A 12,852-nucleotide genomic window follows, 5' to 3' on the forward strand; every position below is an offset into this window, starting at 1 on the left:
ATATATATATATGTGTATATTTATATATATATTTTTATGAAAAGTATATTATTAAAATCGAGTTATAATTTCATGTTTTCCATACTATAAATTAATATCAAATAAATAAATTTGATATTTTTTTTATAAATTAGTCAAGTGAAAATAATTGAAATTAAAAAAATATATGTATATTATTAAAAATATATAAACTTTGGTGTTTACTTCTTGAGTGCTTTAACTTTAGCAAGAATCAAAATATAAAAAAAGTTGAGAAGAAAATAACAAGTAACTTGTTACTTTCAATCTATTATTTAACGCGCTCTTTCCCGTAAATAAAGTTTGAAAAAAAAAAAATTCAAGATAATAAATTTAAGCGTACAGATGTATAAGATGAAAAGTTAACTTGTTTTCGGTTATTGAACAATTGTAGTTTAATGTGGGCACTAATAATACGAAATGGTCAGTTTTTTACGTCTACTAGACATAACATGCTCGCTTCGCTCGCCTTCATTCTTTCAAAAATCCCACCACTATCTCATTCAACTAATCGACAACCGAATAAAATAGTCACAGAAGTGACGTAAAACGATACGACATCCGGTCATTAACTTTTTAGAAGAGGATTCGGTCAAGCCAATGACAATTGATGAGCAATTGCTCGTCAATTGACATCACTTTTCATTTTTTAAAATGCGCGCTAAAATTCACATTATAAAACAGAAGAAATATATGTACCTGAAGATCGAAGCGTTTTTGGTGCAACGAAAATGAACTAAATTTATGTACTTCGACTGCTTAAGGGGTAGTTCCGGAAGTTTGGGGTGGTCTAAGATTTTCGACTGACAAAACAAGAATCTGTATGTTAAAAATTTCAGAAATCTAGTCATCCAGTAGAATTCTATTATAAATTGTTTTTTTTTTCATTGCGCGAAAAACGTTCCGATCTTCAGGTACATAAAAATATTTGAATATTCAAAATTATTGAAGCAAAATTATAATTATTTTTTTATAATTGCCTTGGAAAATAGTACACAGTAAAAAATTGGGGGTGAATTCGGAGTAATTACGGATTTTATTTCAATCTGAATTTTCAAACTTGGAGTCCCGGAGTTTAAAAAAAAATCACTCTGTATACGGAGTAAATAAGGAGTTGGTTTTACAACAGAGTGATGTGGATTTTATTTAAATTTGCATTCACTCCGATTCGGAGTTTTAATATTAAAAAATATAATTCCTTGAGGAGTGAATTTTACTCCGAACCGGAATTTGAATTTAAATTAAAATTCTCTTCAGGGTGAGTTTCACTCCAAGGGGATTTAATAAATAGACAGACATCTGCTCTACATTCACTCCGCATTCAGAGCCCAGTCGGAACTCCGAAATGGGAGACATTTCTCGAAAGTTGGTGCAAATTTGGCTGAAGGTCTTTGATGTCACCCACAACCACCCCCCAAAATAAGTCATCACCTCAGGAATTAATGAGAAAAAAAATAAATACACCCCCAAAAACAGATTTTTCGCAAATATTTCATAAATAACGAAAAATTTGAAAAAAACTTCCAAACAAAAGTTGTAGAGAAAAAAAATTCACATAAAAAAGTATTAGAAATTTTTTTCGTATCTATAAAAAATTACTCCGGATTTACTTATGATACTGAAGTTAGCCGACGTCTAAGTCTAATAATTTTTAGATTTTTTTAAAAAACGACAAATTACAAAAAAAAATTGCACCCATAGTTTTGTTTTTTTTTGTAATTGTCTTGTTAAAAAAAAAACCGAAAATTGCTAATTGTTTGTTAACTCAGGATGAGTGTGAATGCAACTGACAAGTGGGAGTTTTTTAAGTATTAAAATAAATAAATAAAATTTGAGTAGAAAAAAAATAAAAAAATGCGTATTTAGATAACCGTAGGATCAGCGCGCGCATTTTTTTAAACTTAATTATTCAAATTAATTAATTTATTTATTTGAAATTTATAAATTGTCTCATGTCTGCTACATTCCCACTAATTAACTCAGTAATTACTCTCATTAAATTAAAAATAAAAAAAATGACCAATGGTCAATCGTGAAATCGTCAACTAAAAAAAATGATAATTGATAATAAATAAATGACTACTTACCAATAACAACAGTATTGGCAGCAACTTCCTTAGCCGCAGCAGCCGCAGCCGCTGGTCCATGCGCGAGAAAATCACTAAGCGAAAGTGATGACGCGATTATCTGCCTTTTTTCTTCAAAATTAAGATAATCCAAACTATTACTACGTTGCGGTCCAGCCGACACTATCGTCACCGTTTTCGTCATCATTTGATGATGATACTGATTGTGTTGCTGCTGCTGTTGGTGTTGATGTTGCTGGTGTTGATGCTGATGCTCCTGATGCTGATGATTTTGCTGATAGTGTTGATTATTTGTTTCATTGTTACTCGAATGTGTTAAATTATTTGATTTTTCATTAGTATCTTGTAATCCAGACGATGGCATTAGGAATAAACCACCGGTCAAACGAATCGACATTTCATTTATTATTTAAAATCGATTTTTATAATTTAAAACCGGCGCTTTTTAAAATAAGCTGACCGGTTACCCAGTAGACATTTTTATTTTTAATTATTATTTATGGTCCCTTTGGTATTGTTCGTATTTCGCGGTTATAAATTGTCCTTTACTTGCTCTTACTCATTGTCTTTAATATTGTTTGAGGTAGTCATTGTTTTGTTTCCAAGAATACAAGATACTTTGTATGTATATATATTTATATCAACACTTATTTTTTTTCCTCCTCGTTCTTTCACGTTTTTTAAAATTAAAATTATACATTCTCGATTTATCAACACGTAGAAGCTACATACTTGTTTTTATTTACATACATCCGGATTTATAATTACATTTAATATGTAATGTTACCTTTATAATTATTCAATTATTTATTTTTTTATAATTTCATTTATTTAGTAAAGTATTTTAATTTTTTTTAATTTCTTCGAGTTTATAATCACGCAGGCGTTTATTATTTAGTTGGCACACATGATGACACTGGAAAAAATTTTTGTTGATCCAGCAAACGTGCCCTCTACAAACAATTTATTATTTTTTTTTTTTGGTAAATAAATTAATTTAAAAAAAAAGAAAATTTGAAATTCGAGTTCGAGATACTGAAGTTAGCTGAGTAATAATTTATGTTTGTTTTTTAAGATGATAAATTTGAAGAAAAAATTATTTGGAAAAAATGCACATGTTGGTTTGGAAATTTTCTACATGTGCATTTTTGTTTTTTTTTAATTTTTTAAATTGAATTTAAAAAAAAAAGAATCAAAATTGTTAATTGTCTACTGACTAGGATTATTCGAATTCTATGGATTAATCTCTAGGGAAATTTAATGAAATAAAAAATTACTATCACGGAAATGGACAATTCACATGAGATTTCTATTCGTAAAAGTAGAACATGAAATAAAAAATTATCACTGAACAAATTCAAACACGAATTGATAAGAAAAAAATTTTGAAACCACAATATTAATTAATTTAAAATTATACTGAAGTCAGCTGACTAATAATTTTTTTATTTTTATTTACAACAATAAATTATAAAAAAAAATATTTGAAAAAAATACACATGTAGTTTTTTAAATTTTCTACATGTGCATATTTTTATTTTTTTTCTTTTTTCAATTTTATTGATGAAAAAAAAATCCGAAAATTATTAATTGTCTGCTAAATTTAGGATCATGATACTAAAGTCAGCTGACTAATAATTTTTTGATTTTTATTTACAACAATAAATTGTAAAAAAAAAATATTTGAAAAAAATACACATGTAGTTTTTTAAATTTTCTACATGTGCATATTTTTATTTTTTTTTTTTTTTAATTTTATTGTTGAAAAAAAAATCCGAAAATTGTTAATTGTCTGCTAAATTTAGGATCATGATACTGAAGTCAGCTGACTAATAAATTTTTGATTTTTATTTACAACAATAAATTATAAAAAAAAAATATTTGAAAAAAATACACATGTAGTTTTTTAAATTTTCTACATGTGCATATTTTTTTTTTTTTTTTTTTGTAGTTAATTTGTTGAAAAAAAAAATCCGAAAATTGTTGATTTCGGATGACACTGGTTAGCTGACGTTTTGTAACTTTTGGATTTTATTTCACGACAAATTATAAAAAAAAAGTATTTCAAAAAATTGCACCTGTAGTTTTTTAAATTTTCTACATGTGCATTTTTTTAGATTTTTTTTTTTTTTTTAATTTAAGTGATAAAAAAAAATCCAAAAACTTTTAATTGTCTAATGCGCGTGAATGTAGCAGGCATCAGACAAATTAAAAATTTTTAATTACTATTTAGTAGAGTAAATAATTAATAAAATAAAATTTTTAAAAAATTTGAAATTAACAAGTGCATTTTTTAAAAATATTATTTTTTAAATTATTTACTCTATTTATTTATAATTTTAAATTTGCCTGATGTCTGCTACATTTACACTCATAATTGTCTGCTGACTCTGATCATAATTTAAAACTGTCAATAAAATCCACTGTCACAATTAAATTTTTTTAAATTTCCCCAACTAAATAAATTCTTCCAACAAATAAATTTAAAAAACTTTTATCTCGTCACACTAAACAACTCATAGCCTAAAATTTTTTTCCACTCGACCAGCAACAAATATTCTCAAGGACGTTAATTAAATCTATCTCAAGGCTAAAAATTATTTCGAACATTTAAAAGTGAATTAAATTTAAATATTAATTTATATTTCCTTCAGCTGTCAATAAATATCTCGAATTTTAAATCCCAGTCAAACAAAGAGTATTTTTGGCAGACAACTTTAAAGTTCACTTTATTTTATTTATTTATATATCTATTTTTTTATTAGTTTCATTTCATTCTTTGTATCCTCATCCTAAGCATTCTCTTTTATTCCGTTGGTTGTATTTTGTATTTCGAAACACCTGTGCAACACGCGATCTACCAAAGATACAAATGACGCTGCCGGATATTTAAGAGAGAGCTTAGAAAATTTATAAAAAACTTATTTTTATATTAAAAAAAAAATATATACATATATATATATATGTATATATACACATACATATATAAATATATATTTATGTATAAAATTTAAAAAAACTCACTCGCTAAATTAGTAGCCAATTTAAAAACTTTTTAAAAATAAAATTTGAATTTGAATTTGAATTTTAAAAAAATGGCGGAAGTTTTAAAAAATGATAAAAATAAATAAAAAAAAAATAATAAAAGTTAGGGAGAGAGACAGATTGTAGAGGGCCCGATGCTCGTTATATTCCAGACAGAAAACAGTGAGGACGAAGACGACGACAACGAGCTCTGGCGATCTCTCGACGCCCCGCGTCACTTGTAAATTCTCAACGAAAATAATATTTTAATTTAGATTTTATTATATTTATACTTGAATATTTAAACAAAATAATTGTCACTTAAAATATTAATACACTATAACATACACTGGCACTACGACACACTTACTATTATTATTTATATTTATTTATTTATATTTATATTTATTAACTTATTTATTTATATATAATTGGTGTCACGACTCGTATGGACGGATTGCCGTAGACGGATTAAATAATTATTATTATTTTCACTGGCACGTTTTATTTATTATTAATTATTATTTTTATGGAGGAATTATAAAAATTCATGTAAAAAATAAGGAGCGGCGATACAAAACGTAACCACACACCGAGACTCGCGAGCGACAACTGACGGCGGCCATGCGATTACAGCGACGCCAACTTGTCGATATTGTAAACATATTATAAACCACGAGGCGTATTATTATATTAATACAATAATGAATAATAATAATAAATATAAAAAATCCTGATCGTTAATCAAATATGAGTGGGAATGTAGCAGATCTCGGACAAATTTAAAATTGTAAATAAATAGAGTAAATAGTTAAGAAAATAAAATTTAAAAAAAATGCGCATTTAAAAAATTCAAAAATTAATAAGTGCATTTTTTTTAAATATTAAAATCACAATGAGTGTGAATGTAGCCGACATCAGACAAATTCAAAATTATTAATAAATATAGTAAATAATTAATAATACAAATTTTTTTAAAAATGCGCATTTAAAAAATTGAAAAATTAATAAGTGCATTTTTTAAAAATATTGTTTTTTTAATTATATACTAAATTGACAATGAGTGTAAATGGAGCCGACATCAGACAAATTTAAAATTATAAATAGAGCAAATAATTAATAAAATAAAATTTTTAAAAAATGCGCAATTAGAAAATTCAAAAATTAATAAGTGCATTTTTTTTAATTATTAAAATCACAATGAGTGTGAATGTAGCCGACGTCAGACAAATTTAAAATTGTAAATAAATAGAGTAAATAATTAAAAAAATAATATTTTTAAAAAATGCACTTATTAATTTCAAAATTTTCCAAATGCGCATTGTGTTCAAATTTTATTTTCTTAATTATTTACTCTATTCATTAATAATTTTAAATTTGTCTGATGTCTGCTACATTCACACTAGTAATTAAATTCACTTTAATAAAATAATAATAATAATAATAATAATAATAATAATAATAATAATAATAATAATAATAATAATAATAATAATAATAATAATAATAATAACAACGTAATGCCTCTTTATTAGCGTTGACTACTTTATATATATACTTCTATATTTACATATATATTTCACCAAAATAAAAATAAGATAACATTAAAATAAAATAATACAATAATTTACTATCTTATGCAATTATGACTAAAATTAGTTTCAAAAAGTATATTAAATATATATAAAATTGCTGTGTTATTTTTTATCTAGTATTTCAGTAAACGTTTAAAACTATTCAGCTTTGTTTCCAATAAAATAATAATTAAATAATGCACATGTAGAAAATTTGAAAAACTGTAGGTGCAATTTTTAAAAATATTTTTTTTTTATAATTTATCGTTTTAAAAAAATTCAAACATTATTAGACGTCAGCCAACTTTAGTATCGTTATTTAAAAGATCTTTTAAAAGCCACAATTGTCTATTCTTCTCATATTTATGAGTAGATCATTATACCACATAAACCCTCTATATATAATAGACTTTTCTATTGTATATATTTTTTTATTATGATAATAATAATAACAATACATGATTTTTTTTAATTATTCATACTAAAAGTAGTAGGTATTAAAAAAATTTTTTTTTGTCAAGTTAATAAAAATGACGATTTATATAAACTATTAATAATCATAATAATAATTATTGATAAATCACAAGAATATGAAGGGATTTTTTATTCACTGTTTAGTTTTAATTTTTCGAAAAAAATTCAAAATCACTACTAAAAAAAAAAATTCATGTTCTTGAGATTCACATGCAGTTGAACAAAGAAAATACTTGAAGAAAAAAATAATAAAAATTGAGTCAAAAATTTTTTTTGTGGTTCAAAAAATTGTATCCCTTACTTGTTTATAAAAATAATAAAATTGTATGATGGCTGGTAATTTAAATTAAATACATTCTATATTTTCTAGAAATTTGAACTATAGAATGAAAATAATAATTAGGAAATTTAAATAAAAATAATAATTAGGAAATTTAAATACTTTTGTTAAAATATTTTATAAACAAATGGAAATATGAAAATATTATTTATTTATCAAGATGTTTTGCTTAACAGCAAACTTTTTTTTTTACCGCTGTCGTAAAATCTTATTGTGGGTGAATGCTCCGAAATTTGGCTTGTCAGCAAATTTTTTTTTAAATATTCGGTATTTTTAGTATTTAATTTATGAATGAAAAAATTTAATTAATAATTAAAATATTTATAATAATTAATTACAAATAATAAAATAATAATTTAAAAAAAATTTATTTTTGTTCTTAGTACAAATTATTTTACTCTTTAATATTCAAATACTTGAATATAAATATGTATATATATATATAACAATAAGAGTTATTATAAGTACACGTAGTTCCTTGTTCTATGATTTATTTAATTTTTTTACTCGCTATAAATAATACTGAAAGCAGCATATTTATAGTACTCATAAATCTATATTTATTCATAATGATAAAGCAAAATATTTTAAATATCATAACTATTTTTTTATTTTATAATAAATTATTTTTTATTTCTTCAGCAATTTATATTTAAATGTCGACCTAATAAACTTAAATACTTTATATACTGATAAATATATTATTTAATTAAATCTCTTAGTAACTCATAAAAAATAATAATTTTTATTGGTAGTAAAATATTATTAAGTATCGTAGAAAAAAATTATTACTATTTACCAATGAGACTGATGACCAAATATTTTTATTAAATACAAAATTAGTAATTAAAAATTTTAAAATTGATCAATAGAAACATAAAAAATATCGATTAATTTTTATCATATCATCAAATGGTATCACGAATGTTTGCCTGCGGACATCTAATCCGCGACTTTATAATAATTTATTTACTTTATTTACTCATTTAATTTTTTCAGTAATATTGCAAGCGTGGGTGTGTTGACATACTATTGTAATTACAAACACACAAAAGCTTTGAAAAAATGGCACATTACCGATTTACAACGTCGCGGATGAAACATTACGGAACCCATCAAATATTCCCTGGGATTTTTTTCCGTTAATCATTCAATTAAAAATTATACTCAATAAATTAGTCGATGGCAATTAGTCAGTCTTTCAGCAATTTTATTTCAATGACAAAAAATTTCGTACATACCCCCATGAAAAAAATTTATGAAAAAAATATATGTTGAATATAAAAAAAATATATTTTTATATAAAAAAAATATATTTTTCATATAAAAAAAATATATTAAAAATACATAAAAAAATATATAAATGTATAAATAAATATGTATAAAAAATATACTTTAAATAGCTAAATTGGCCGATTTTCGTATATATTTTAAATATATTAAAAATATATCTTAGAATATATAAAAATTACATGTATAAAAATATACAAAAAGTATATTTTTTTTATATTTAAAAATATACAAAAATTATATGAAAAATATATTTTTTATATAATTTTTTTATATTTTTTATAGATTTAAAATATATTTTTCGTATATTTTTATACATGTATTTTTTATATATTTTTAATATATAAAATATTTATGAAAATCGGCCAAAAGTTAGCTATTTAAAATATATTTTTTGTACAAATTTTGTATATATTTATTTATTTTTTATGTATTTTTAATATATTTTAACATATATTTTTTTTATAAATTTTTTTCATGGCGGATATATACATAAATATTTATTATTTTACATCATAAAACCATTGCTCTGTAAAAAATTTTCGGAGTGAACGCGGAGTAAATCCGGAGTGAATGCGGAGCAAATGACTGCGTATTTATTTAATTTCTTTTGATTAAAATTCACCCCAAAGGAGGGTTTATTTTAATAATAAAACTCCGTATCAGAGTGAATGCAGATTTAAATAAAATCCATGACTCCGAAATTACTCCGCTGTAAAAAACCAACTCTCTATTTACTCCGTATGCAAAGTGATTTTTTTTAAACTCCGAAACTCCAAGTGACGGAGTGAATTCGGACTTAAATAAAATCTGTAATCATTTCGAATTCACTCCCAATTTTTTACAATATATAATTATAATACAACTTAAACATATATATTATTTTTTTTATCAGTTATTTGATATCTCTTGAGTTGAAGCCTTTATAATCTTCAATTTATTGTGTGATAAAACAACAATGAACAAAAGTTAATAATTCTAAAGCTTAAGCAGTTCATTGAAAAAAAACAGTGTTGTTTATCTATGTCTAAATACGATACATGACGGCAATTATATATAAATATATATAAATAAGATTGTTTTTTCCGGTTTTAAAAACAATAAATGAGTTTTAAAAGTCTGGTAATGTGAATAAAAGATGACGTGCCCCACGTGGTATTCGCAAAGCGTCTAGACACTCTCTAATTTAAACTGACTTGCGATTCTATACCCGGACTTTGGGTAGTTTAGTATATTCTACTATACCTAATTCTATATTATACATCTATGCATGTATATATTCAGATTAAACGCTGTCACATCTAACGACTAAAATATAAAAAAAGGCACTTTCGTAATCAGCAATAGTTTATGTTCCCATAATGTCAACTATATTTCATTAAAAAAGTAAATATTATTTTATTTAAATTTTAATTACTAAAAAAATTAATTTGAATATAATTAAAATGTTATATTTTTTTTTAATTTAATAAGCGTGTGAAGTAAAATTAAAAAATGTCAGTAATTAATGTGTACTAATGGTCACGTAATATATAATAAAAAAAATAATGAGCTGTTTGAAGGCCTTAGTTTCGAGCTGCTGTGATAACACAACCCAAAGTGGAGCACGACAAAGCTTTACTCTATACCTCTGTGTTGAAATGACATTTCTTTCAATTATAGAGATGCCATTGTGTTTACAGAGGGGGTAGGGGTGTAGATATTGAGTTGAATAACTCTTAGGATCCGTGATCGGAGGGACTCGAAGTCAGTCGAAAGAGTAGAGAGATAGTTGTAATTTTATCTCGTGTGTGTGTGTGAAAGAGAAGTCATTTAAATTTGAAGGAGGAAAATAAGGGAAAGAAAATTAAGAAAAAATCCCGGAGGTAGCAGGATTCGAACCCACGACCCAACGCGCGAGAAGCAAACGCTCTACCCCGCGGCCGCAGTCAGCTTGGAACGCGGATGTGTAAATTTATATCAAGTTCATAAACAGCTGAAAAAAATTTACTGTATGTTTGTAATTATAATTACGTACTATTATTCGTATATTATTTAGTTAATAATAATAATAATAATAATAATAATAATAATAATAATAATAATAATAATAATAATAATAATAATAATAATAATAATAATAATATTAATAATGATAATAATAATAAAAACTATTCTTGAAAAATGAAAAATAAAAAATTTGTAAATAATAATAATCTTTTAAGTCATGTCCAAAAATTTTTAATAAATTAATAAATAGAATCACAGGGAGTCAGGCCAAGGTAAAAAATCAGAACATCAGCTTTGATTTAGTTGTACATTTCGTCTCATTATTGGGACTTCATCAGCAACTTAATCTTGCGAGTTCATAGTTCTTTATATATTAAAAACATACACTAAAAGAAAATTTCTTAAAAAATTACCGTTATATTCACGGTAATCGTGGGACGAATGGCACGACCTAATCATTTGTTGATAAGTGAGATAATTTTCAACTTTTTTTCAACAAAGTTTACCGTAGTCTACTATAAATTTTATTCGGTTTTCGGTAAATTTTATGAAGTCTACCACAAAATAAATAAATTTTTTCGTAATTTTTATTTTAAAAATGGTAATAAATAAAAGCGTCGCATTATGTTCCACGATTACAGTGAATTTAATGGTAATTTTTAAATAAAATTTCTATCCGTGTACATATTAAGCTGAACTGATTGTTTCAAGAGTACATATATTTATTATATATTAATTGATATTTATTTTTTATTTTATTTTCATTTTTATTTATAAAAATGTTAATTCTATTCAATACTACTTGCTTAATATGTATGTTTTTAATATTAAAAGAACTATGAACTCGCACGATTAAGTTGCTGAAGAAGTCCTAATAAAGAGGCGAAATGTACAACTAAATTAAAGCTGATGTTCTGATTTTTTACCTTGGCCTGACTCCCTGTGATCAATTTATTTATTTGTTGTAAACAATTTTTTTATCGTTAAATAATTAAAACAAATAATTAATTATTTTTATTTTCAAACTCTTATCTTTGGATCTACTGTTAAATTTCTTGATTAATGGTTAAAATTTGTAAAATTGTTAATTTGTCGTTACAAGTTTTGTTATAAAAATTTTTAGCTAATTTAACTTTTGGAGTTGAGTAAAGTTTCGAAGTTATTTATTAGGAAAATGTTTAAGTTGATTAATTATTCACAAAGTTTATTTGCCCTTCAGTCAATCGAGGAAAGATATTAAGTACAAATAAAAAGTTCGATAAGTAATTTAAAAAGTTTGTAATTTGAAAATAATTAATTTTTTTAATTTTAGAGATGAATCAGTCGAGCGAAATAAAGAATTCAAATAAAAACATATTTTTAAATCATAGATCGCTAATATTAAGCCCCAAAAGATCTTGAGGTATATGTCCTCTCTATAATTAAATTAAAATAGTCATGTTATAAATTTTAGATATTTTCCCACATATTTATAAGCCCAAGAAAAAATAATTTAGATCTACCTAGATATACGAAGATCTGATTTTCTAAAAAATTAGAACTGCATCATCTCTAGCAGATCTACGAAGATCAAAATAAATCGAATAGTTACTAAATTTTTTTTTTTTTTGCAAGAGATCTATGAAGATTTGTGGGAATTGACGGAAATCGTCAAAGATCTCCGGTAGCCTGACGTTTATGACTAATCGGTCTGCGTAGATCTGCATAAATTTAAATAGATCTCCATCAATATTATTGTGAAATTTCCATGATACTAAAGTTCGCCGGCGTCTAATAATTTTTGAATTTTTTTTCAAAACGATAAATTATAGAAAAAAATTTTTTAAAAAATTGCACCTGTAGTTTTTTTATTTTCTATGTGCGCAAATTTTTAGTTATTTTTTTTTTTTCGTAATTGATTTGTTAAAAAAAATCCGAAAATTTTTAACTGTCTTCTAAATTCAAGATCATAACTTTTCAAATATCTGTGGAGATCTTTTGAGGCCTATTCTAAATTTTAAATATAGATCTCAAATTTGATGTTGATTCTAAAATAATCCATTAAATTTTAATCATG

The 12,852-nt window shown here is 24.2% G+C and overlaps 1 protein-coding gene and 1 long non-coding RNA gene across 8 annotated transcripts in view; one reads left to right on the forward strand and one right to left on the reverse strand.

Moving 5' to 3' along the window:
- The window catches only part of LOC130665876 (phosphatase and actin regulator 4A), a 215,155-nt gene that overhangs the window by 147,097 nt on the left and 55,206 nt on the right, over positions 1 to 12,852 (reverse strand). The window contains exons 1-2 of one of the 7 annotated variants that reach the window (XM_057466502.1): positions 5,130 to 5,711; positions 2,106 to 3,058 (exon numbers count right to left, since the gene is read on the reverse strand). The exons of 3 other annotated variants lie outside the window; for them this stretch is intronic. In XM_057466502.1, coding sequence (XP_057322485.1) covers positions 2,106 to 2,502 — 397 coding nt within the window. In that variant the 5' untranslated portion in view covers positions 2,503 to 3,058; positions 5,130 to 5,711. Of the gene's footprint in view, positions 1 to 2,105; positions 3,059 to 5,129; positions 5,712 to 12,852 lie in introns of those variants that run through there. 3 more of the 7 variants (XM_057466499.1, XM_057466498.1, XM_057466500.1) reach the window with 3 other exon arrangements.
- The window catches only part of LOC130665880 (uncharacterized), a 91,472-nt gene that overhangs the window by 64,379 nt on the left and 14,241 nt on the right, over positions 1 to 12,852 (forward strand). The gene's annotated exons all lie outside the window — the stretch shown is intronic.

The sequence above is a fragment of the Microplitis mediator genome, chromosome 3, assembly GCF_029852145.1.
Source record: "Microplitis mediator isolate UGA2020A chromosome 3, iyMicMedi2.1, whole genome shotgun sequence".
Classification (NCBI taxonomy): domain Eukaryota; kingdom Metazoa; phylum Arthropoda; class Insecta; order Hymenoptera; family Braconidae; genus Microplitis; species Microplitis mediator.